Source organism: Lactuca sativa, chromosome 5 (genome assembly GCF_002870075.4).
Source record: "Lactuca sativa cultivar Salinas chromosome 5, Lsat_Salinas_v11, whole genome shotgun sequence".
NCBI classification, from domain to species: Eukaryota; Viridiplantae; Streptophyta; class Magnoliopsida; order Asterales; family Asteraceae; genus Lactuca; species Lactuca sativa.
The window spans coordinates 344,281,599-344,306,009 of NC_056627.2; the positions used below are offsets into that span (position 1 = coordinate 344,281,599).

Here is a 24,411-nt window from a genome sequence, read left to right on the forward strand (position 1 = left end):
CTTAGTGACCTATTTAACATATGATAACATATGTTCACATACAATTAGTACATTTAATACTAATTAACAAGTATATGCACTCTAAGGAGCGGAAAACACTTTGGTTAAGTGTTTGGGGTGTCACGGGTAACATTTAAGGGTGTGAATGGCTTAGGAATGGAGTTTACTCTCCAAGAGTAAACTCTATACATAGTGTTTACGGCCCTGGGATAGCTCCCCATGAGTTTACGGCCGTAAACTCATGGTGAGGGGGTTCTAGGATGTTTAAAGGCCTTATATTGATCGTGGAATTTTGCTAGGTCCAAATCTAAAATGTATGAATGGGTTTAATTCATTTAAAGGGACCAAATGGGAGTTTACGGCCCATGAACCACCCCTATGGGAGTTCACGGCCGTGAACTCCTACCTCTTTATTTTATGGAAGTTTAAGGCCCTTATTTTAATCCTAGTGATTTATAATGAAGTATAAGGCCATTTGGGGGATTAAAACTACCATTTGACATGGTTTGGAGGTGTTTACGGCCTAGGCATATGCTTGGGCTGTAAACTCCTTTTTACCCCTCAAATCTATGTGTTTAATTGTTCCAAACCCGAAATAGCAAGCCCCTAATTTATGTATTAAGCCTAAGGGTGGTTTGGGAGTGTTTTAGACTTGATTTAACAAGTTTAGAGGGTGTTTACGGCCTAAGCATGTGCTTGGGCTGTAAACCCTCTTTTATGCCTTAAAATTTGTTGTTTTATGGTGGAAACACTCCTAGGCTAAATCCCCAATTAGTTTCCAGCCTCAAGGATGAGTTTAAAGGCAAGTTTGGCATCATTTTAGGGGTTTACGGCCCTAGAGTGTTCTTGGGCCGTAAACTCCTTACTCCTTGCCTTCTTGGACGATTTTTTAGCTATAATGACATGCAATGGGTTGTAAGACAAGCTAGGGTACAAGAACTTACGATTTGGAGGCGGAAACTTGCGGTTTTGAGACGAAATCGGACTTTTATGAGAGAGAGTATAGAGAGAGGGTGAAAAGGGTGGAATGAAGTCCATTCCCCCCTTATATATGGGTTGGAGTTGGAGCTCAGTGGAAATCTACCCATACTGCCGTTAAACGGGGCTTTTGGTCGCACCCGATTTAGTGGTCGTAATAAAATTTAACTTTTTTCCAAATTAATATGGAAATGTAAAGTAATTGTTTTATTTATTTTATTACGACTATAACGACATAAAAATATAAATAAATAAAACATTTATTTATTTGGCGACCTCTAATCAATGGAACTTTTATAAAATGGAATATTCTGTTAACGGTAACGGAGTAATGTAACGGAATAAACTTTGGGTTGTCACACGGGTAAATGTTAGAAATTTGCCTTTTTTCACCCCTAAACTTATATTTCTTCTACTTCCACTTCCCCGAAGCCCCCGGATTATTTCCAACACCCGAAACACGCCCTGAAATTCCCGAGAAGCCCAAAAAATTTATCTTTTCGGTTTCGAAGCCCAACCCTCGCAGGGCCTAGTTTTCAAGAAAACTTCCGGTTTTCAACGAAGAAAGTCATATTTAGAGCCGAAGTGCTGTCCAAATTACTATTTTAACCCCCGGTTATTTCACGGTGAGTTTAATATATAGGAACAATTGTATGTTATGTGTTATATGTGCTATGTGCTTTTCCATGTTATCATCTCGTGTTATTATTTCTGCTATTTTTATAGCAAGGTTGTACCTCTGACCACGAAGTGTATGACATAGGCATCACTTGGGTATTGGTATGAACCGTTGACCATGAAGTGTATGACATAGGCATCACTTTGGCTTCGGTAGTATGCTAAGATAAGGCTGAAAGCCTGAATATTCTAGCAACATGATATTCCTGAGTATTTTCTGTGCCATTTGTGCCGGAACTTTATTGATTGTATATCAAGTATAGAAATTGTTATGTCTTATTGATTGATATGGAAAACTTTTCGCATTATGCCTTTGTTGTTCCTTGTTCCTCTTTGCTTCTACCATATTGAAGTATATATAAGGCATAACGTTATATTGTATCTATTATTGAACTCACTAAGCTTCACTGCTTACCCTTCTCAATGTTTAACTAATTTGCAGGAGATAAGCTTCCAGTATAGTTATATACTGATAGAAGATTTTTGAATAGTTTGAAACTATTGTATTGATAGAAGATTTTCGAATAGTTTGAAACTATTGTATTTTGCACTCCCATATGTATAAATCTATAGAATCCTGGGAAGTTATGTAATATATAACACTTTGAAATAGTTGGTTTGTATCCAGTAGTTTGTAATCACTTTATCAATATATAAAATATTGTTTTTATGAATATGCATGTAGCATGTTTCGGAGTAATAATTGTCAAATACGAAAGTGTGGGTCTTTCAATCATGGTATCAGAGCAGTGGTTTAAGTGAACTAAATTCCACGGATTGATATTTAGACTTAAACTATTGGAAGTTCAATATATGAACTTAATCATTGTAAGTATATGGATACAAATCATAGGAAATATCTAAGTAAAAGTATTAGGTAAGGATAAACCCTAATATATTCTAAAATACAATGTTACTCCCACTACAAACAAAATGATATTTAGTGGCACACAATTTTAATGGCATATGGTTGTTATGCCACTGTAGTATGTTTTTAATGACATATTTTATATGCCATTATAAAATTAATAGATTTAATAACACTTAATTAAAATTTTATGCCATTAATATTAATAAGAAGTGCCCTAAAGTTATTAAATGTCTATTTTCAAATAGTCTTTGTGTTGTCATTCTCGCGTCTCACCGTAGATCCATCGATCGATTAAGCTAGTGGATGCTTCAAGTAGCTCCCTTCGAGAACTAATGATTGAGACCTATAAGTGCAAGAACACTAACCGATCGCCTATTCAAGATCTCAAAGGCGGTTCCTACAAGGTAATCAATTGTAAGATTTTATTCTTTATCTTCTCTTGTTGTCATTTCTCATCTGTGTCCTCCTCTATCACCGGTAATTGCTGTCCAACCCCACTCTTTGTCACTAACGAAGGGCGAGAATCGGCATCGCTTGGCGTCCCTCGGCCCCAAACCCTCCCCTCCAGTACTCGTGAACCCTAGGGATGGCCAAAATCGCTTTTAGGCAGAAGGTTGTTATGGATTCCATCTGTATTTTAGTTTCATTTCGTTGCTTATTACATTTGCATCCTCTACCACTATTCAAAGTTTTTATTTTTTCCTACTTTATTAGTCGAACACCAAGTGTTCGATGAAATTCCTTAATGAGAACGAACAATATATATATATTCCCTTTATTCGTCACTATTACCACAATTGTAACTTTGTTTTTCTTTTTTTTGTTAATTTTGAAGGTGAAGTAGGAAAAGAAGTATGTCTCATAGGAAGTTTGAGCACCCTATACATGGTTCCCATGGATTTTTATCCAAGGAAACATGTTGCTCTCCATAGAGGGATAGGTATACATTTTTTTTTTGTTGTGAACAATGATGTTTCCTCCTTAATTTCCTGTTATTGGCTGCTTTTGCTTAATCCTTATTGGCATAATCACTTGAGCTACTTATAATCTTAGACCTAAAAGCACATTCTGATATGATAAAGTCTTTTTGTCTTTTTTATTAGACTTTAATCAAAACCAGATGATTATATTTGTTAATATTTTGTCCTACTTGTCAAGTCTTGCCCCATATAACAAATGCAGCCTGCCTCTTCTAGATTATGTTGGTTGACTCATAAACTTAATTTAATAGGACTGACTGACTTCTAGATTATGATGTTCTCTCCCTCTCTCTCTCTCTCTCTCAAGTAACCATTCTTAGTTTCGTTTACATCTGGATAATTTGCTCAATAATCATATGAGAACATGAGGGAAGAAGACTTAAGGTAAGGGGAGTGGCTTACTCATTGTTATGCCCTTCTTTCTGAAAGCATCAAGTTAAAAGATATAGAAACACTTGTGTCATGTTTATTCAAAAAGAAACAACTTAATTGTCTTGAAACAACATGCAGGATTTCTTGGGTGATAATTTTTGGTAAATAATGAATTTGGACCTAGAAATCGTAAATCATCAGAAGGGAATCTGAAAGAATCTTTGAGATCAATCGATCCCAGGCCCGTAAATATCCGTTCCAAAGGTAAGTTTTTCATATATTTCCATTGTTAAATGTTAAACTATTAATCTTTCTTACATCATCATGAAAGTAAGTTATTGAATTTATGTTGATTTGTATAGTTATGGACTCGGTGGAGTTGATTGATTTGGATTATGTTTTGGTATCTGGTCCACTAGGGGATACTTCATCTGTAGCAAGTGTTAGTAAAGTGAGCCAAAAAGCATTTAAATCAGGAATCCCACCTGTATATTCTAGGGTGAACATTCATTCAACACCTAGTGCACCTTTGCCCATCATTGGTGGGACCTCTAGTAAAATCCGGTTGACCGGGAGATTTGAAAGTCAATGCTCTGCATCCTCTGGAACATCTCATGGATCGGTTGATATAGTTGATGCTTTAGAAAAACCATCAACTGACAGCATGACAAAAATCAAGTCATTGCATGATTGTGCCTCTGCTATCTCTGACTTGGTCAATGAGAAGGTGTGTTGGAAAATAGTTTATACTTTAAATGCTACTTTGATGCTTTCTGTAAATTAGTTCACTTTTTGTTTCTGATTGATTTCATTTCTTTTTTTGGAAAAGATTGAGTCTGGGAATCGAATTGAAGCGTTTTCAATTCAGCTTGTGATTCTTGCTATATGGAAGCAAGCACTGGATATCTGTCACACACAGGCTGCTTCAGCTATTAAAGGAAGTCCAAACCTAGATATTTCAACTTCTAACAAGATCTCAGAAAGGGAACGCGATAATACTAATATTAATGAATGTCTGGAAAATGCAAAGTTTCCAGAGGATGTTTGTTCTCATATTGAGAGAATATTTCTTGGTGAAGTTGAAACTGTCGAGGAACTTACCAAAGTTATAGAGCCTGGTATGCCTTTTAAATATTTTTTTTGCTTATGATGAATTGTTCATATATTGGCATATATTATCTATCATCTAATCAGGCAAAAATAGTATTAATTTTTAGTCTTTAATAGTCATGATCTTGTTATTGATGTTTAAACTAGTTTCGTATTGGGTTCAGAGACAACACTAACTCTACTTCGACATATTGATTGTTGCATCTATTACTCATTTAAATACATTTTAAGGGGATTGGACGATCTTTTATTTTTATCCTTCTTTTTAATGCAAACTTTTTGTTTTATTTTGGTATGTGAAGATGAAAAGCAAGCTATGGATCACAACTTGCAACAACTTTTCACCCATGTTGTAAAGCTGTGAAAAGTCAATTGCAAAACGTTCATGGTGCACTTATGGTTCAATTGTTCTTGGTGATTCATATTTAAAGCAACTGTGGCTCAAGGAAGTCAAGGTAATCATAATATTTTTAATCTTTTATTTGATTGTAAATCAAGGCCCTCATAATGTGAAAATTACTTATTGAAGTGTTAGAAGGGCAAAATGGTCATTTACTGTCACTAGTCTAAGATGTAATCATATACTGTATTGTAGAGACTAAAGTATGGCTGCAAAAGCAAAAGATTAAAATAATTAATTTGTGCTTAATGAGTAATTAGTGATTAAGAAGCAAATACAATTTTTATTTCACTAGACAAAATTCTTTTTTATTTGTTAGTATGCTTATAAACAAAAGAAACAAACATAATTATAGAATATAAATTACGAAAAGTATAAAACACAAAATAAAGAAATTTATCATTAGATAATATGATTTAAGTTTTAAAATATTAAATCTATTTATTCGCCATTAATTTCTTATTTTATTTTGTCATCTTAACTTGCATTTTTGTTGAAATGTATTTGTTAGTTATAACTTTATTTTGTTATATGCTAATCGTCGATTAATATTGTTGTATATATAACATTAAAATGAACCCATTTACTTTGATGTGCTATGTAATAGTATATTGTATTAATTTTCTTATTTAGCTTTTAATAAGCTATAACTTGAAGTTGAAGTTGCTAAAGTTATAGTTTGTTTACAGGAAGAAGTTTCTAACCTTCAACAACAATTATATGACAAGATCATGAAAGAAAGACAAGTGAGCAAGTTATTTGAAGAATGACGGAGATGAATAATATGCGAGTTTTTGTAGAAACTACAAGCATCTAATGCATTATAAAAAAGGAAACCTTTTACTCGATTCTTTGACAAAGAATTTATCGAAATTGTAATTATTTTGCATATTATTGTTTGTTAGTTAACTTTTGTTTCAAATAATGATATTGGTATGTCCATTTATAATCTTAATTGGATTTTTATTATTTCAATTGAATTAAAAAAGTAATTGGACCTAATTTCTATATATATATATATATATATATATATATATATATATATATATATATATATATATATATATATATATATATATATATATATATATATATTGCTAGAGCATGTGCCCCTAAAAGTAGGAAAATGACTTATTTTAACAAATGTATTAGTGGCATAAGAAAGTGCCACTAAAACTAAAAATGTTATAGTGACATAACCGAAAGCGCCACTAAAACCCGCAGCGGCACAACAAAAAAGTGTCATTAAAGATTTTTAGTGGGAGCGCTTTTAGTGACATTTTATTTTTGTGTCGTAAATTACAAAGTGAGTTTTTACCGACACTTATTTGGTATTTAGTGGCACATTTTTTGTGCCACTAAATGTCATTTTATTTATAGTGTCCATATTGCAGAGCAATGGCTGAACAGGTTAATAGCCATACCCCTGAGGTTGGTGGAGGTCCTCAACCTGAGGAAGTGAATACTCCAGTATCTCCTTGTGAGGAGCGACTCTTGGGTAAACTTACCGGTGTTATTCGACATAATCTCAAAGAACATAAAAAGAATAGTGATAAAGGAAAAGAGAAAGCCACTGGAGAATCTTCAAAAGGGGAGGTGAAGTGTCCCTCGTTCAAAGATTTCAAGAGTAGTGTCACTACAGAGTTTTTTGGTGTTCTTAATCCCATTGTCGTTCTTACCTGGATCCAAAACACAGAGAAAGTGTTTCGTATCTCTCATGTGGATAATGAAGACAAAGCTAACTATGCTTCTGCAATGCTCATCGGAGAAGCATTGGTCTGGTGGGAAGCAACATATGAAGCTCTCAACGAGTATGACCAGGAGAATATATCCTGGGAGAGGTTCAAAACTCGTTTGTTAGGGAAGTATTGTCCTCTAGATATGAGGAGGAGATTGGAGAAGGAACTCCTCGAGCTTAAACAAGGAGGAATGACTATGAATGAGTATGAAACTCAGTTCAATCAAAAAGCACGGTTTGCTGTAAAGTATATTTCAACTGAAGATGAGAAAATTTAGTTATTCTTAGAGGGACTGCGACATGAAATCCATGATTTTGTAGCCAATCGGGAGGTTCTGTCGTTTGATAAAGTTGTTGAGTATGCTCGAAAGCGTGAGCATGACTTAGAGATACGTGGTGCCACTCTTAGTATTCCAAAACATCCACGTACTGAAAGGACTGCTCCTGCTTCACCTATTCCACCAACTCAATCCGTTCGATCTGAACCTTGCAAGCAAGTACAATCTTAAAGTGCTTTTCGTGGCCGCGGCATGTCACAATCTTTTTCTCTTCAGTCGCCAACTTGTCGAAATTGTGGAAAGAATCATCCGGGCGAATGCAGAATAGAAGAAGGATCTGTGGTCTGTTATGGATGTGGAGAAATAGGCCACAAGAGGCCCTTATGTCCAATGAAAGATGTTACATGCTTTGCATGTGGTGTTACTGGCCACATGAAGCGTTTCTGCCCTACTCTTATTAGTCAAAGGACAGGGATTCAAGCTTCTGTTCAACAACCAGCGAGAAGTCAAGCTTCTGTTCAACAACCGGCGAGAAGTCAAGCCCCTGTTCAACAATCAAAGGGTACTCCAACTAAAAAGGAGGATGTGCCAAAAGCTAAGGGTCGTGCATTTCAGATTACCTCAGAGGAGGTACGCGAGGACCCGAATGTTGTGACGGGTACATTTCTTGTTAACTCTAGACCTGCTCACATCTTATTTGATTCTGGCGCCTCAGATTCTTTTGTGTCTTATGAATTTGCGCATTCTTTTCAAATTGCTAGCTATGTACTCGCGTAACCATTTCACGTAGATACTGCTGGAAATATATCATTACATGTTGATAAAGTCTATAGGGATTATATTATAGAAATTGAAGGCTATAATTTTCTTGCTAACCTGGTCCCTATCTCCTTGCCCAACTTTGATATTATTCTCGGCATGGATTGGTTGTCAAAGAACCACGCAGGACTCTTGTGCTATGAAAAGATAGTACGTATTTCCATTGAAGGGGAGGATCCTATCGATGTCTATGGTGAACAAGGAACCTTAAAAATAATATTTTTCCTCAAAGCTCATAAATTCATATCGAAAGGGTGTTCTATCTATTTGGCCTACACAGTCGATATCTCAAAAGAGGAGAAAAAAACGGTGAATGATGTTTCCATTGCTAAAGAATATCCAGATGTTTTTCTCGAAGAATTGCCTGGACTCCCTCCGGACAAGCAAGTAGAATTCCAAATTGACCTTGTGCCTGGTGCTGCTCCGATTGCAAAAGACCCCTTATCGTCTTGCGTCAGCTGAGATGAAAGAAATGATGATCCAACTGCAGGAACTACTTGAAAAAGGTTTCATTCGACCGAGTAACTCTCCCTGGGGTGCTCCGGTACTGTTTGTCAAGAAGAAAGATGGATCGATGCGGATGTGCATTGATTATCGTGAGCTGAATAAGGTGACTATCAAGAACAAGTACCCACTACCTCACATCGATGATTTGTTCGATCAACTTCAGGGTGTTAGCTATTTCTTAAAGACTGATCTAAGATCTGGCTATCATCAGTTGAAAGTTCACGAGCAGGATGTACCGAAGACTGCTTTTCGTACTCGATATGGGCATTATGAATTCCTTGTTATCTCGTTTGGTTTAACAAATGCTCCTGCTGTATTCATGGATATGATGAACCGGTTATGCCGCCCAATGCTCGATAAATCTGTCATCGTGCTCATCGATGATATTCTAATCTATTCCAAGTCTAAAGCTGATCATGTCATTCATATTCGTGCGGTATTAGAACTTCTTCGAAAGGAGAAACTATATGCTAAATTCTCGAAATGTGAATTTTGGCTTCGTCAAGTTCAATTTCTCGGCCATGTTATTTCTGGTGACGGTGTATCCGTAGATCCTACTAAAATTGAAGTTATTCAAAATTGGGAAGTGCCCCGTAATGCTTCCAAAATTCGTAGTTTCTTGGGTCTCACGGGATATTACCAGAGATTTATTAAAGACTTTTCCCGTATAGCTGTACCTCTCACGAGTCTTACATGGAAGGAAGTGAAATTCGAATGGGATGAAGCTCAAGAAAAAGCTTTCTCAACCCTAAAAGATCTTTTTACTCATGCTCCAATCTAATCACTCCCAGAAGGTGATGACGATTTCTCCGTATATAGCGATGCTTCAAGATTGGGACTCGGTTGTGTGTTGATGCAATGTGGTAAAGTGATAGCCTATGCTTCAAGACAACTGAAAGATTACGAAAAGAATTATCCCACCCATGATCTCGAACTCGCTGCGGTGGTATTCGCCCTAAAACTCTGGAGACATTATCTTTTTGGTACAAAATGCCAATTGTTTACCGACCACAAAAATCTCAAGTATATATTTAGTCAGCAAACTCTGAATATGAGACAACAACCAGCCATGGAGCTGATCAAAGACTATGACTGTGAAATCCTGTATCATCCTGGAAAGGTTAATGTAGTTGCCGATGCACTTAGAAGAAAAATTTATCGTAATAGTATGTGTTATGCTATTACTCACACTACAGTAAAGTTCACTATTCTAGATGAACTAGAGAAGTGGAAAGTAGAAGCCCTAAAGCCAGAAAATGTGAAGAAAGAAGGGATGGTACATTATACCGATGTTTTACTTGATGATCCATGAGGACTGAAGGTATTCAAGAATCGGCTATAGATTTCAAAGATTGGTGGATTAAGAAAGAAGATTTTAGATGATGCCCATAAGTCTAAACTATCAATACATCCTGGTACAAGTTAAATGTACTATGATGTAAGAGCTGATTATTGGTGGCCTAGATTAAAGAAAGACGTTGGAAGATATGTACATGAATGCTTAGTATGCTTACAAGTCAAAGTAGAACACCAAAAGCCTTACGGAACCCCAGAAAGTCTTAGTGTTCCTGCATGGAAATGGGAAGAACTGTCCATGGATTTTATTACCAAATTTCCAAAGACTGCTAAACAGCATGATAGCATTTGGGTAATCGTCAATCGTTTTACTAAAAGCGCTCATTTTCTTGCCATGCGTGAAACGACTCCAATGGAGAAATACGCATAAGTATACTTGGATGAAATTGTTGCAAGACATGGTGTGCCACTAAAGATCATTTCTGATCGTGATACTCGTTTCACTTCTCACTTTTGGGTGAGTATGCAACGTGAGTTGGGATCTCGAGTTGCTCTCAGCACAACTTATCATCCCCAGACAGATGGTCAGACAGAGAGAACAATCTAGACAGTAGAAGATATGCTTCGTGCATGTGTCTTGGAGTTCGGTGGTAACTGGGATAAATACTTACCTCTTGTCAAATTCTCGTATAATGACAGTTACAACGCTTCAATCAAAATGCCACCATATGAGGCATTATATGGTCGCAAATGTCGTACTCCATTATGTTGGCATGAAATAGGACATAAAATCCTTGGAGGCCCTGAAATGATTCAAGACACCACCGACAAGATTCAAATTGTACGAGAAAGAATGAAAGCGGCCCAGGATCGACAAAAGTCCTATACAGAAAAGAGGAGACGACCAATAGAATTCCAGGTGGGTGATTTCGTAATGTTGAAGGTATCACCATGGAAAGGTCTTATGCGATTTGAAAAGAAAGGAAAACGAAATCCTAGATTTGTTGGTCCTTTCAAAATCCTCCAGAGGATTAGTAAACAAGCATACCACTTGGAATTGCCTGAAGATTTGGCAGGTATTCATGATGTCTTTCATGTGAGTTATTTGTGCAAATGATTAAGCATGTATGATGAAGCAGTTCCATTATCCGAGGTGAAACTGGATAATAAGTTAACTTATGTAGAAGAGCCTGAAGGGATTGTAAACGAAAGAACGACTAAACTACGTAATAAAGAAGTAGAGTTGGTTCTTGTCAAGTGCAAACACCATCGAGGCCCAAAATATACTTGGGAGAATAAGAATGAGATAAGAGTTCTAACAGATAGTTAGAACATACACGTTTTGAAATCGTGTTTTAAGTAAATAATATTATAAAATATTATGTGATATTGAGTATTGAGTTCTAACATATAGTTTTTACTAGAAATGAAGTAAAACTATGTTTAGAATCACTCATAAATTATTGGAAGTCTTATGAGATTCCAATTAAAAGTCAAATAGTGAAATTTAGCGAAAATATAAAATTTGAAATAAGTAAAATTTTATTATTTAAAGTTGTAGATAATCTCGTTAGAAACATTTAGGCGAAAACCTCATCGAAATCCGAGTTATAACGAAGAAGTTATGACCAATCGAAGATCCGCGACAAAATCGACACGGTGCCGAATGACGTAAAAAGTGAGTTTTTTGATAAACTACTTTTTTATCCTTAGTGATCTAAATAAAAGTCGTAGTATTCGTTAAACCGAGAATTTTGATAAAAAGAACGCCAAAATCTGACTTCGTATGAGGAAGTTATGATTTTTCTAAGTTTCAACTTAGCAGTAGACAGCTAAAAACTCGAATTTTAGATCGAGTGATTTTTAGCCGACACAGCCTAAACGAGAATCGAAGGTCTCGTCATTAGCAGTACAACGGTAAAAATTCTGACGAAAACGGACGTCGGATGAAGAAGTTATGATTTTTTAACGGATTTACCAGTCCCGGTCTGATAAAAATAATAATATAAAAATAAAGTCAAAATTTTCCAACGAAGTCTAAACAAAAGTTGTAGAGCATAGTTTTCTCTACGCGTGCATATAAAGAACGTCAAAAACGGAGCTCGTATGAGAAAGTTATGGATTTTAAAAGATTGGGCACAATTTTCGAGAAAATTAGCATGAATAGTGCCAGCCACGTCACCCTCGTTCTGAGTTGGCCACGTGTCCGAAGCAGCTGTGTGGCGCGTCCGAGAAGCGACGCTTGTCGCACAGGTGTTCGAACTCGTCACATGATCTCGCTTGCTTCCCTCGTGATCCGACCCGCGTGTTGGCTCCTGATTCGACCGAGGTGCTGGCCCAATCCGAAGTGCACACCTGTCCGAACCAAGCCTCGCCCTGCTGCCACCTGTTCTGAGCCTCGTAGACAACTGTCCTCTCCCCCTCGCTTTGGATCTAAGGCTCGCACCTATATAAGGGGTGCGAGACCTCCCGGGTAAATGTTAGAAATTTGCCCTTTTTCACCCCGAAACTTATATTTCTTCTATTTCCACTTCCCCTGAAGCCCCGAGATTATTTCCAACACCCGAAACAACCCCTGAAATTCCCGAGAATCCCGAAAAATTTATCTTTTCGGTTTCGAAGCTCAACCCTCGCAAGGCCCGGTTTTCAACGAAGAAAGTCATATTTAGAGCCGAAGTGCTGCCCTAATTACTATTTTAACCCCTGATTATTTCACGGTGAGTTTAATATATAGGAACAATTGTATGTTATGTGTTATATGTGCTATGTGTTTTTCCATGTTATCATCTCGTGTTATTATTTCTGCTATTTTTATAGCAAGGTTGTACCTCTGACCACGAAGTGTATGACATAGGCATCACTTGGGTATTGGTATGAACCGTTGACCATGAAGTGTATGACATAGGCATCACTTTGGCTTCGGTAGTATGCTAAGATAAGGCTGAAAGCCTGAATATTCTAGCAACATGATATTCCTGAGTATTTTCTGTGCCATTTGTGCTGAAACTTTATTGATTGTATATCAAGTATAGAAATTGTTATGTCTTATTGATTGATATGGAAAACTTTTCGCATTATGCATTTGTTGTTCCTTGTTCCTCTTTGCTTCTACCATATTGAAGTATATATAAGGCATAACGTTATATTGTATCTATTATTGAACTCACTAAGCGTCACTGCTTACCCTTCTCAATGTTTAACTAATTTGCAGGAGATAAGCTTCCAGTATAGTTATATACTGATAGAAGATTTTTGAATAGTTTGAAACTATTGTATTGATAGAAGATTTTCGAATAGTTTGAAACTATTGTATTTTGCACTCCCATATGTATAAATCTATAGAATCCTGGGAAGTTATGTAATATATAACACTTTGAAATAATTGGTTTGTATCCAGTAGTTTGTAATCACTTTATCAATATATAAAATATTGTTTTTATGAATATGCATGTAGCATGTTTCGGAGTAACAATTGTCAAATACGAAAGTGTGGGTCTTTCAAATATTTATATTGGTAACCAACTGAATTAATCCATGTATTGAAACTACTCATAGGAAAAAGGGGGATTCAAATCTAAACGAAAGTGTCTTCATTATCTTGATAACAAATGTCTTTAGTTAGTTGTTTGCTTAGATTTGAGTTAATTAAGTAGTTAAGTTAATCTAAACTTGCAAAATCAGATAAAACCCACATTTTAATTATTGTTTTAGATTAATTTTTAGTAGAAATTTTATTAGCTAAATATCGTTCCTTGAGTTCGATATCCGACTTACTTTTCTATACTATAAATTGACTACGTACATTGCCTACAAGTGCATTAGTAGATAAGTTTAGTTTGGTTTATAAATTTAAATCTGGTAGGTAATTCTTTGCACATCTAGTTTTTGGCGCCGTTAATGGGGAATGAATTATTTCAGTTGTTAATTTAATTACTTTAGGTTAATCGATCATTTTTGTGGTGTAAAAAATGCAAAAAAAAAAAGTTAATCTTCTGCATTAAGTTAATTTTTATGATTTTTACAGTGTTCATGTCGTGAGCAGGTCTCCCCCACGACGTGGGAACCGGCATGTTTCAGTTTTTCGTTTATTTACTTTCTAGTTCTTTTTTACATTTTTGTTTTGTTTTGTTTTAGTAATTTATGACTACGTGATCACAGCTTCCTATCGTGCCACCACCAACACCTGAAGACCCAACTGATGCAGTATATGTTGTTTCTGATCTTTTAGGAGGCCTGGTAGGACATTCCTTGATAATATGGTCATCCTTTTTGCAATAGTAGCAGAATTTCTTTGGACAATTTGAAGCGTGATTTTCAAATTCTTTGCAACAAAAACATTGAATTGTGCACATATCCATGCCTCTTGGCTTACCTTGAGTTGCATAAGTCATAGGAACCGCCATGGATCTTTGTTTGTCTAAGTTATTTTGAGTGAGAAGATGTTCTTCTCGGAATAAATCATTGAAGCATGCATCTAAAGAAGGAATCGGGTCTCGATTCATAAGATTAGATCTAGTGAATTCAAAATCAGATCGAAGCTTCATAAGGAATTGATCTCTTTTAGTAGTTTTATGGACAACTTGAACAAAACTAAGACCTTCTGGAGGTAAAGTGGCATAAACGATATTTGTATATTCAGCCGAAAGAATCATGAAGCAAGAGTAAAATGAAGGGAAGCTAACTCATGTTCCAATTGAAATCTTCGAGCGATGTTGTTCTGACTATAGAGTTTCTTTAAGTGTTCCCACATATGGATTGTAGTCTTGAAAGGGCGAAGATTTAACACGATATTGGATTCAACAGAACTAATAATCCATGCCATGATTTGGGCATACTTGACCTCCCATTTGGCCTGTTCAATCTTGTTTTTGTCTTTGTCAAGAGTTGGAACTTGTTCAGTCTTGTTTTTGTCTTTGTCAAGAGTTGCAACTGGAGTGTTGCCATCAATATGGCCCCATAAGTCCTTCCATGTGACGAAAATTTGGAAATGAAATGACCATGTTGAGTAATTCTTCCCATTTAAGCGAACCAAGAAAGCATCACATTTTTCTGAGGACATGGTAGACATGAAGCTACAAGAACTCTATCAAGAATAACTAAGAGCAAGATATTAAACTGGGATCAAGAGAAAAGAAAGACTAGACACTGATCATAATTGTGGCTCTGATACCATGACAATTTAGAGACTTGTTTTTAAGAAAAATATGTGTTTTCTCATTCAGAAGAATCCTCAATATATACTGAATATACAAGCTAATTATCAGTCTAAATTACAGATTTCTAGCCTATAAATCAGCTTACTAAATTATCTACAACCTAGTTATTGACAATAAATGATTGTGATAACAAATATATTTTGCTGATTAATCTAAAGCATAAAATCATCAAGAAATTTGCAGAAATATCTTTGACAAATTTGTTTCAACCTCATTTTCATTTTCCTGACTGATTCCATCATACGTTACTCCGTCCATGTTGCTCTTCTGTGGACTCATGAACTCAATTAGAATTAGTTCAACACCATTGACATGCTTGACATGACAGAACAATTGTCTTCAATGTCATTTTCTTACTTACTCTATCATAGAACTAATGTCATACCAAAATAAGATCCACAACAAGGGCAAAAGATTTTAAGCAGCACCAAAACTACTCGACATTGAAACCCAATAAGCGATGAACATACCCCATTAAGAGATCTAAAATCTGGATCTAAATCCACTTTGCCATGTATGCAGGGGAAACAACAATGAACTTTTTGGGGAATAGTTGAATAAAGGACAAAGAAGAATCAAAATAATTTCAACAAAATCACATTTAAGTATCAGAAGTTGTTTTTCCTTTTTCTAATTACACTTCAATGCTTTCGTCAACTTACTTACAGTTAAAAAAAATCGAATATTGGGTTTATATCGTACACATAAGTGCAAAACTAACTGAAGGTAATAATAAATACTTCACAATTAAAAAAACCGTCTGCTGTTCCAATCCGGATAGTAGGAGCATTTTCAAGAACCGACGCGGTCATAGTCAATTCTGGTTTAGTGCGGTCTAGGCTAGGCTAGGTTACGGTTTTTTCCGGTCTGGTTTCCACCGAGTAATGTGATCATCCTTACTCATAACAATGCATAAAAGTAAATATATCGAAATCAAATTGATCGCCCAAAAAGCTTCACAATCTCATAAACCTGCAAGGGGTTTATACTGTGTGTGTATTACAACTCACTTGATGCATACAGGTTCATGATTGTCATTTGCATTAAAAGCTTCTTCTTCATCATAACCTTCTTGTTTTATCTAATACACCTTTTAAGATGAAATATTATGTGTAATCTCCAAAATATGTGTGCTAAAAGCCACAACATTATGACAAATTATTTTCATGCAAAAAAAAACAACAATCATGTACTTTCCCTTATTTATAAATTATGTAATCCTGATGTCATTTGTTTCTTTTAAATAAGTATGTATCCAATAGTGATAGGTGATAGGGTAGTAAATCTCAAAAACTCATACAAGTAATAAAAGTATTTATTCTTTTCTTATGGTTGCAATGTAATTTGAAATAAGTAAAATTTTCAAAGTACAATGCTAATTAGAATAAATAAAAATTGATGCTAAAATAAACAAATTAACAGAATTACAATACTATAATTAGAAGATATTACCCGTACTTTAATTTATTTGTTTATTATATAGCTCACACACACTTTAATTATCCAAAAAGCATAGGACAGAAAGAAAAAACATGTGTCATAAATGAAGTTGCACTAGGAAGGCAAGATCAAGTTTTTTTTTCCTTTGAAAATGACCATTTTGCCCTTGGAAAGTTAAAAATAAATAAATAAAAAAATAAACCACATGAAATTATATAAATTAGAAGTGAATTCTAAATAGAGCCCTTGTGTTCTTTAGCTCTTCATAGCAGAAACCTGTATGTTTATACCTAGCTATAAAACCACACAAATTGATGAAATTGATTTAGCAAGCAAGCTAACCACAAAAATTTTAAATGATCATTACCTGATTATACACATACACATTCCATTGAACCCCTTGATCATACATATACACAACATTCTAAATGGTATATTTTTCCATTGAGCCCCTTTAATATTGTTTGTTCTTGCAGGGTAGGGTGGGTATGTGATAGGCCCAAGGACGTCTTTGTCTACAAAAGGGGAAGGAACAAACCACATCTTAGGCCAGGCGTATTTAGTATTTCATTTTGTTTTTTGTTTTATGCTCCTTCCCCCACGATTTTATCTTTCTAGTGGGGAGCAGGGTCTGTGGTTTATTCTATTTGTCTTATATATATATATATATATATATATATATATATATATATATATATATATATATATATATATATATATATATATATATATATATATATACATATATATATATATATATATATATATATATATATATATATAGTCCTGGAGGGTGTCTTTTGTTATTTTTCATTTCATGTTGAAATTAATGAAACACTTCTTGTGAACTTGGTAGAGTACCCACCTCTAGAATTGTGGGAATCATTTAAATCGGTATTTCTTCTCCAAATTTCAAGCTTTGTGCATTAAAATAATAGATAAAGGTAAATTTTTGGGTTTCATTTAAATCGGATCTTGCCTTTTATAAAATTTGTGAAATGTTGCTTACTTGCGAGAACCACCAATCACGAGTCCACTTGGTTAAAATATATTACCTTCCAATGTCACAATAACTTGGCGATTAAATGCAACATGTGAAGATGAAAGTTCATATGGATTAAAAAAAATTGTTATGAAAATGAGAAAAGGAAAAGGGTATCTCTTCCAATAATATCACAAAGAAAAGTTGCACCAAACAGTATGGAGTATCTTCCAATAATATCACAAAGAAAAAACCATAAAACAGAAAACCTCAAATTTAATAAGAGTATGAAACTAACTAAAAGGTTTAATTAAAGCTAGGTCTCCCACCATCACCCTACAAATTCAGTTCAAAACAAATCAATCACAACCTTCAAATAAATGACTACTTATCTTTTTTGTTACAAATGTAGATCAATAATCCAAACTTTCCATGCAACCAATCAATATTCGTCAGCTTGAAATGAATAGACATAAAGAATGTTTGAAACAAACATGTATGTCACCAGTAGGACTAGGACGACATTAACATTTTTAGTGTGTTTGCAAGATATAAAATATTGCACCTTTCCTTGCATTGATGAACAAACTGAATCCCTGCACCCAATCCAAGAACATTAAACACAGTAGAAATCGCCTCTCCTTTTGCATATAAGTCACTAAGATTCCTCTCTTTTGCAAATGAAGAATAAATTGTCAATCTTGTTGCCCTTGCAGCCAACAACCATGGCCATTCCCTGTTAAATTATAAAAAAAGGTTAGAAATGTAAACTCTTACAAGGAAAATAAAATGATTAAACACCGATTTAGTATTTAGTATTTACCTTTGCAAAATTTCCAAGTCCAGCCATTTCAAGAAACAGTGGTGGACATAATGGGGAAAGAACTTCCAAACCAGAGCCAAAGTCATATAACATATAAGCTACAAATCAAAAGGTCCATAAATCCATATTAAACTGAATTTTAATGATAATTTAATACATATTGAAAAGGTTCAAAGTTCAAACCAAAAGTTCGCCATCGTTTGGGTTCAAAATCAATTTTTGCACCTAACTTGCTACACATTAGCTTTCCCACATGCTGCATTCCATCCTTAAGTGTATCTGTTCAACACCAATAGAATCAATAATTTTTTTTCCTGAAGCAATTATGGTTCATATGCGTTAAATTGCTGCATATTGTCATTTGTTAAAAGGTGTTTCTAACCCAACTGGTTGCGGTTGCTTGTGTTGGTGTAGGTCTTAATCCTGCAGCATATAACAGTGACTGCAAAGGAGTAAGATCAATCAATGAACCCTAATTTGAACTTGTGATGATTCTAATTTCTAAGTGTCAGAAGAAGACCTGAGTTGATAAGACAGATAATGCTGCACTGGAGAAGTGTTGTAATGCTCGAAATGGTGTGTATCTAAGATACCCTTCATTCACACTGCATTAGGTTTTAGTTTCATGAGAAATGCCACTTTGATTAACAGTTTGTTGAGAGAAAGAGAACTCGATATGAAATTGTGCCTTATGAACTTGCCTATGTGGATAACCTCAAGGGAGAAAAGTATCGACAAGAGACTCGGATATTTTGTGGATAACTGGTCTTAATCATTCAGCACCTTCACCTAAGAAGAAAGACCCAACTGATTCAGTTATGGAATTCAAGAAACACCCAACTGTGCTAGATGGTAGGAGGAAGTTGTTCATGATTTAGTTAGCCTTAGCCAATGATTCAGGCTCTTCTTCACCATTTAAGACCTGCTTCATCAATGTTTTTGGCACAAAAAAAATGCCAATCGCAAAATCAGAAGTGATTTCATTCTAGACAAAATGTATGAACAATTTTAAAGAAGAAAGCAATGTCAGGCGAAAGAAAAAGTGGAGAGAGTTGAAGACTAACCAGACATGTACTTTTTCGGTGGGATTTTTCGGTGGGATCATAGGCAGTTTCTTGTTCATCGGAAACGAGTAAGGGCTGATGTTAGTCGGAAAGCATATTCTTTAATCTTCAATTTGATCATTTTTCTCATCTGGTAGTGGTTGCCTGAGTATAAGTCGTGGAATACAATGAAATCAAACTCTTAGGAGTCGTTTTGTTCGCTGGAATCGGAATTTAATTCCATTACTTTCTTATGTTTGGTTCAAGTTTTAAGAAGGAATTGGATTCTTAAATGTATCAAACATTCCTTCCATTGAGGGAAAATAAATTCCATCTAAAAGATGAGGAAATTTAAATTCCTTCAAGTGGAAATGTTGAAGATTACCATATTACCTTTTTCATTTTTAACATTAAATATGAAAAACCTTCGTCACTACTCGTGACCACCTCCACCACAACTTTCGCCACCACTACCCACCATCTCCACCACCACCACCTCCGCCACCCACCACCACCACCACCACTAACCGTCACCACTGATGTCATCGATACTGCCAACCAACACTACCACCACTTTCGTTACAACCACCACTACCATCACCATCGCCGATACCACTACCACCACCACCATCACCGTCACCACCACCACCACCCATAATATATGTTACCACCTACACCACCACCCTACCAACTGTCGTTGTTACTACTAACTCTATCATTACCACCACCACCTCTATTGCCACCATCACGACTACCACAGTCGCCGCCACCCGTACCCACCACCACCACCACCACCGCCACCGACATCCACCATCACCACCGCTGCTACTAACACCCAACGCCATAACCACCACTACCTCTACCATCAACACTAGTAATGTCACTACCACCACCACCTCCACCTTTGTCACCACCACACACTGCCGCCATCACCACCACCGTCGCTTCTGCCATCATCGCTTCCGCCACCACCGTCGTTTACTATTTTTATAATTTATAAAATATATATTTATATATAATTATAAAACAAAATAAAAGTAAGAAAAAACCAATAAGGGTAGATCTGTCATTTTACACTATTCCAATTCTATTTTCCGCCAACCAAACAAAATATAAAATTAGATTCAAATTCTATTTACAGCTAACCAAACATGATATTGAATTGGATTTCAATTAAGACGGATTCTAATTCCTTAACAGATTCCAATTTCTTCAAAAACATTCTGTGAACCAAACGCCCCCTTATAGAGTAAGCAAAACCCACAATAAGGATTCGGGAAAAAAGGCAACGACAATAGAAACCTACAACAATAAATGAAATCAAATTAGGAGTATGAGAAGTCGAAGGGAAAGAAAAAAAATGTATGAACGGCAGGCCCGGCCCAATAGGGCGACGGCCCCAGCCTGGGCCCCCAAAATCAATTATGTTTAATATATATATATATATATATATATATATATATATATATATATATATATATATATATATATATATATATATATATATATAGAGAGAGAGAGAGAGAGAGAGAGAGAGGTAAAGGTTCAAATGAGAACCAAAAAAGATTAAAAACCTAAGAAACTACTTATTTTTACCTTATTATTAACATTAAATTTATCTTTTAAAATATTTTGGTTTTTTAAGTTTTTTATAAATACAATAAGGTCATAATGGTCTTTGTGTAAAATCCATTCTATAACTTTTGATCTAATAAAATTATTTCATAATTAGTCAAAGAACAAAAAAAATCATCTCATCTTCTTCAACCAATCTTTCTTCAACCATCTTCAGTCACCTCTATGAACACCACAACAACCACCACCGCCGACGATGACCTTACCACCACCGCTGGCACCGCCGGCGACGGGATTGAACCGTCGTTACCTCTTCTTTGTTGCATCTTCAGTATACCGCCGTCATCCACTACCACCGGTAAACTACCGTCATTAGTTGTACAAGCTCACATTAGTTCCTGATCTGTGATTTCCACCTCAGATTTACAATATTCATCTCTAGAACTACAATTTTCTACCACAGATCTATGAAGTTCCGGTGAAGATCCGCCACAACCACCTCCGTACAAATTTTCTTCCTCTCCACCTTCTTCCATATCTATGGCTCATGCTTCTTCAAACTTTTCCGGTAGCCGACTTCAACATAGCAAGCTCTAAGATATAAAGCCGAAAAAATTGTTTTGTGGTTAGATATGAAGAGAAAGGATGAAAACTCGCCTTCTCCTAGTGGCTGGTGGCAATTCTATCATCGTCTCTGTCGATAACATCACCACTACCAGCTCTTCCAACGACTTCTTCCACCACTTCTCAGATCTCTTTGCGAATTACTAGATTTGCATCAGACCTCACTAGATCTACATCAGATCTTGATCTTAAAACTACCACCACGAATCAGATATCGATCCAGAAGTCACCACCATGAATCGCCACAAAAAATAGTTGCTAATGTCGTTGGAAAACTGAAATCGGCCACCGTTGCTCTACCTTTGCCGGATCTGGATTTGAAGTCGGCCACCGCTGAAAATCAGGTATGTTTTTGAACTATTATTAATAAGAGGGTGTTTGACTTGCCTTTTAAAATGACTTTTACTTTATCTTTTGGAAAAAGTCCAAAAAAATGTTTGGTAAGGTAAAAATGACTTTTTCCGTAGATTATTTTGAGACTTTTTGAAAAGTCATGTATACCTAACTTTTTTTTAACTTTTCGGCAGCTAAAAATTAGAAATTACCAATATACCCTTACCTACCCTGATTAACGTCATTCACATTCATTCACGTATCACAGTTTCTTCTTGTTCTCTCCGCTCACGCACTCCTCTCGCATCTCGACCGCATCTTGACCTGCAACAAACACCGGCGACGCCGGCGACCTGCAACACCGGCGACAACGTGCGAACTGCAACCCCGCGAGCGATCAGGTTTGTTTCTTTTCAATTTGATTTCCGATCTCAGATGTGATTTCCGATCTCAGATTTGCAATCTCTTCCTGTCTATTTCCGATTTCCATTTGATTTCCGATCTATGATGTTACATTTGATTTCCGATTTCCGATTTCCATTTGATTTCCGATTTCTGAAATTGATATTATGTAATTGATTTGCTGTGAAAATGATGTGCTGTGAAATAATTGATATGCTGTGAAATTGATTTGTGTTTTCTGTGGAAGTCATCCTGGTCATCGAGAATTCTTCAACGTTGCTGCTACTGAATTGGGAGATGAAATGGTTGATTGGTTTGCTTTTATTATCTTTATTGTGATTCTTTTTGTTGCTGACTTTTTAATTTTGAATGCATGTCTGTTCTTGGTGGCGCATCATCTTTTGATTAAAAGACTCAGAATTTGATTTCTAGTTATCAAACTGGTGTTTGAATATATGACTGTTCTTGGTGGTGCACCATCTGTTTGATGAAAAGATTCTTAGAATTCGGTTTCTTGATATGAAATCGGTGTTCGATTCTTGCACCATCTTTTTCTGATCGAACCTTCTGATTATTTAGTTTCTTTATGTAATTAGATGTGATTTGAATGCGATATGCGACTGTCATGCAATTTTCCTTGAATTGTTCTTCTCTATAGCATCTAAAATAGTGATTTATTCTTCCTGATTTCTGAAATATGCTGTGAAATAGTGATTATTTTGTGAACTTGATGAAAAATGAATTAACAGTTAATGAAATTGATGAAATATGAAGCTGATGAAATTTTTTGTTCATGGATTATATTTATGTTAACAGATGATTGTTTTGTGAAATTGATATGTTGTGATAATCTATTTTTTCTATTTTGATTAGTAAATCAATGTAAATATGTAAACATGTCTTTTTTTGCCATTTTACATATAAAAGTTAAACCAACCACTTTAATTTTTGACGTTTCTCTTCAAAAGCTAATCCAAACATATTTTAAAAAATAACTTTTCCAAAAAGTCCTTTTACAAAAAGGACTTTTGCCCCACAAAAACTAAGCCAAACACCTTCTAAGAGTCCTGAAATGTTTTATTAAATTGTAAATTTGTCACACACAAAATGTTTGATGAAATGCTTCAATAAAAATCAAGTATGTTTTTTAGATATGAATACTGTAACTGAGAGTGATAAACTGTTTATTAAACTATAACCGAGAGTGATAAACTATTTATTAAACTATAAATGAATATTTCGAAATGTTTTATTAAACTATGAACTCAAAATGTTTTATTAAACTAAGAACTTATGTGTTACAGTTGTTTTGATAAAATGTTTTAACAAAATCAAAGATATGAACATTCCGATTAAAAGTTTTAAACTACTTTATCTCTCTCCTATTTCATTGCATCGGGAATGAAAGAACGAATTATAAAATAAACAATTATGAGTCTTGTATTTCTCTTGATATCCAGAGTGCAAAAGTATTACAGTCATTGTCCCCGCTTTATGGTCATTGTCATAGCTTTATAGACTAATGTTACTATGTGATATAATAAACATTTAAATAATTATAGTTTGTTTTATTTATATATTTTTTATATTTCATTTATTTAGTTGATTATAATATAGGTATTTGTCATTCATCTAGGTTTATTTTTAATTTGTAATGCATGCAGACGTAGTAATTTTGTTAGCTCTAATATAAATTTTAGATGGTTAATTTTAAAATTGTATGGATCGTTAAGTTCTAAATATTTATTCTAATTTAAATGGTAAATTAGTAAGTTATGTTAATTTTATGGTGATATATAATTATGTTGTTGGTTTTGCTTGAAATTAAAAAATGTCATATAATTTTTTTTTAAGTTGGAATAATTTCAAAAAATAAAAACTCAATCAAATAAAAATTGTAACATGTAGTCTATTTGTGTTAAAAGCAATGATATGGTATGTTTTTA

At 35.0% G+C, this 24,411-nt stretch overlaps 3 protein-coding genes across 4 annotated transcripts; 2 read left to right on the top strand and 1 right to left on the bottom strand.

The window, feature by feature from the left end:
• The first annotated feature begins 3,871 nt into the window (after window positions 1-3,871).
• LOC128126145 (serine/threonine-protein kinase ATG1c-like) lies at window positions 3,872-14,305 on the top strand. Its single transcript, XM_052763898.1, has 7 exons — window positions 3,872-3,891; window positions 4,064-4,143; window positions 4,242-4,606; window positions 4,709-4,997; window positions 8,505-8,677; window positions 14,052-14,069; window positions 14,186-14,305. Exons 1-7 carry the CDS (start codon window positions 3,872-3,874, stop codon window positions 14,303-14,305), a joined length of 1,065 nt encoding a protein of 354 aa, XP_052619858.1.
• A 3,787-nt stretch (window positions 14,306-18,092) lies between these two features.
• LOC111887321 (protein root UVB sensitive 2, chloroplastic-like) lies at window positions 18,093-19,764 on the bottom strand. 2 transcript variants are annotated; one of them, XM_042902329.2, is made up of 7 exons: window positions 19,553-19,764; window positions 19,190-19,410; window positions 19,009-19,093; window positions 18,871-18,911; window positions 18,672-18,767; window positions 18,489-18,586; window positions 18,093-18,401 (listed from the first exon to the last, which is right to left on the bottom strand). In XM_042902329.2, exons 3-7 carry the CDS (start codon window positions 19,086-19,088, stop codon window positions 18,324-18,326), a joined length of 393 nt encoding a protein of 130 aa, XP_042758263.1. In that variant the 5' UTR covers window positions 19,089-19,093; window positions 19,190-19,410; window positions 19,553-19,764; the 3' UTR covers window positions 18,093-18,323. The 2 variants fall into 2 exon arrangements, with proteins under 2 accessions (XP_042758263.1, XP_042758264.1); XM_042902330.2 differs by having other exon boundaries at window positions 19,190-19,413.
• A 2,399-nt stretch (window positions 19,765-22,163) lies between these two features.
• On the top strand, window positions 22,164-23,002 carry LOC111887314 (uncharacterized). Its single transcript, XM_052763900.1, has 3 exons — window positions 22,164-22,170; window positions 22,269-22,464; window positions 22,713-23,002. The coding sequence occupies exons 1-3, from the start codon at window positions 22,164-22,166 to the stop codon at window positions 22,888-22,890; spliced, it is 381 nt and encodes a 126-aa protein (XP_052619860.1). The 3' UTR covers window positions 22,891-23,002.
• Window positions 23,003-24,411: the final 1,409 nt, after the last annotated feature.

Coding starts and splice junctions, on each gene's coding strand:
- LOC128126145 (XM_052763898.1), top strand. CDS start 3,872: ATGAGGGAAGAAGACTTAAG. Junction 4,144..4,241: donor CGTAAATATCCGTTCCAAAG/GTAAGTTTTTCA, acceptor TGATTTGTATAG/TTATGGACTCGGTGGAGTTG. Junction 4,607..4,708: donor CTGACTTGGTCAATGAGAAG/GTGTGTTGGAAA, acceptor TTTTTGGAAAAG/ATTGAGTCTGGGAATCGAAT.
- LOC111887321 (XM_042902329.2), bottom strand. CDS start 19,088: ATGAAGGGTATCTTAGATACACACCATTTCGAGCATTACAACACTTCT. Junction 18,768..18,870: donor AAGCAACCGCAACCAGTTGG/GTTAGAAACACC, acceptor GGTGTTGAACAG/ATACACTTAAGGATGGAATG. Junction 18,402..18,488: donor GACTTGGAAATTTTGCAAAG/GTAAATACTAAA, acceptor ATAATTTAACAG/GGAATGGCCATGGTTGTTGG.
- LOC111887314 (XM_052763900.1), top strand. Junction 22,465..22,712: donor GCAACCCCGCGAGCGATCAG/GTTTGTTTCTTT, acceptor TTTCTGTGGAAG/TCATCCTGGTCATCGAGAAT.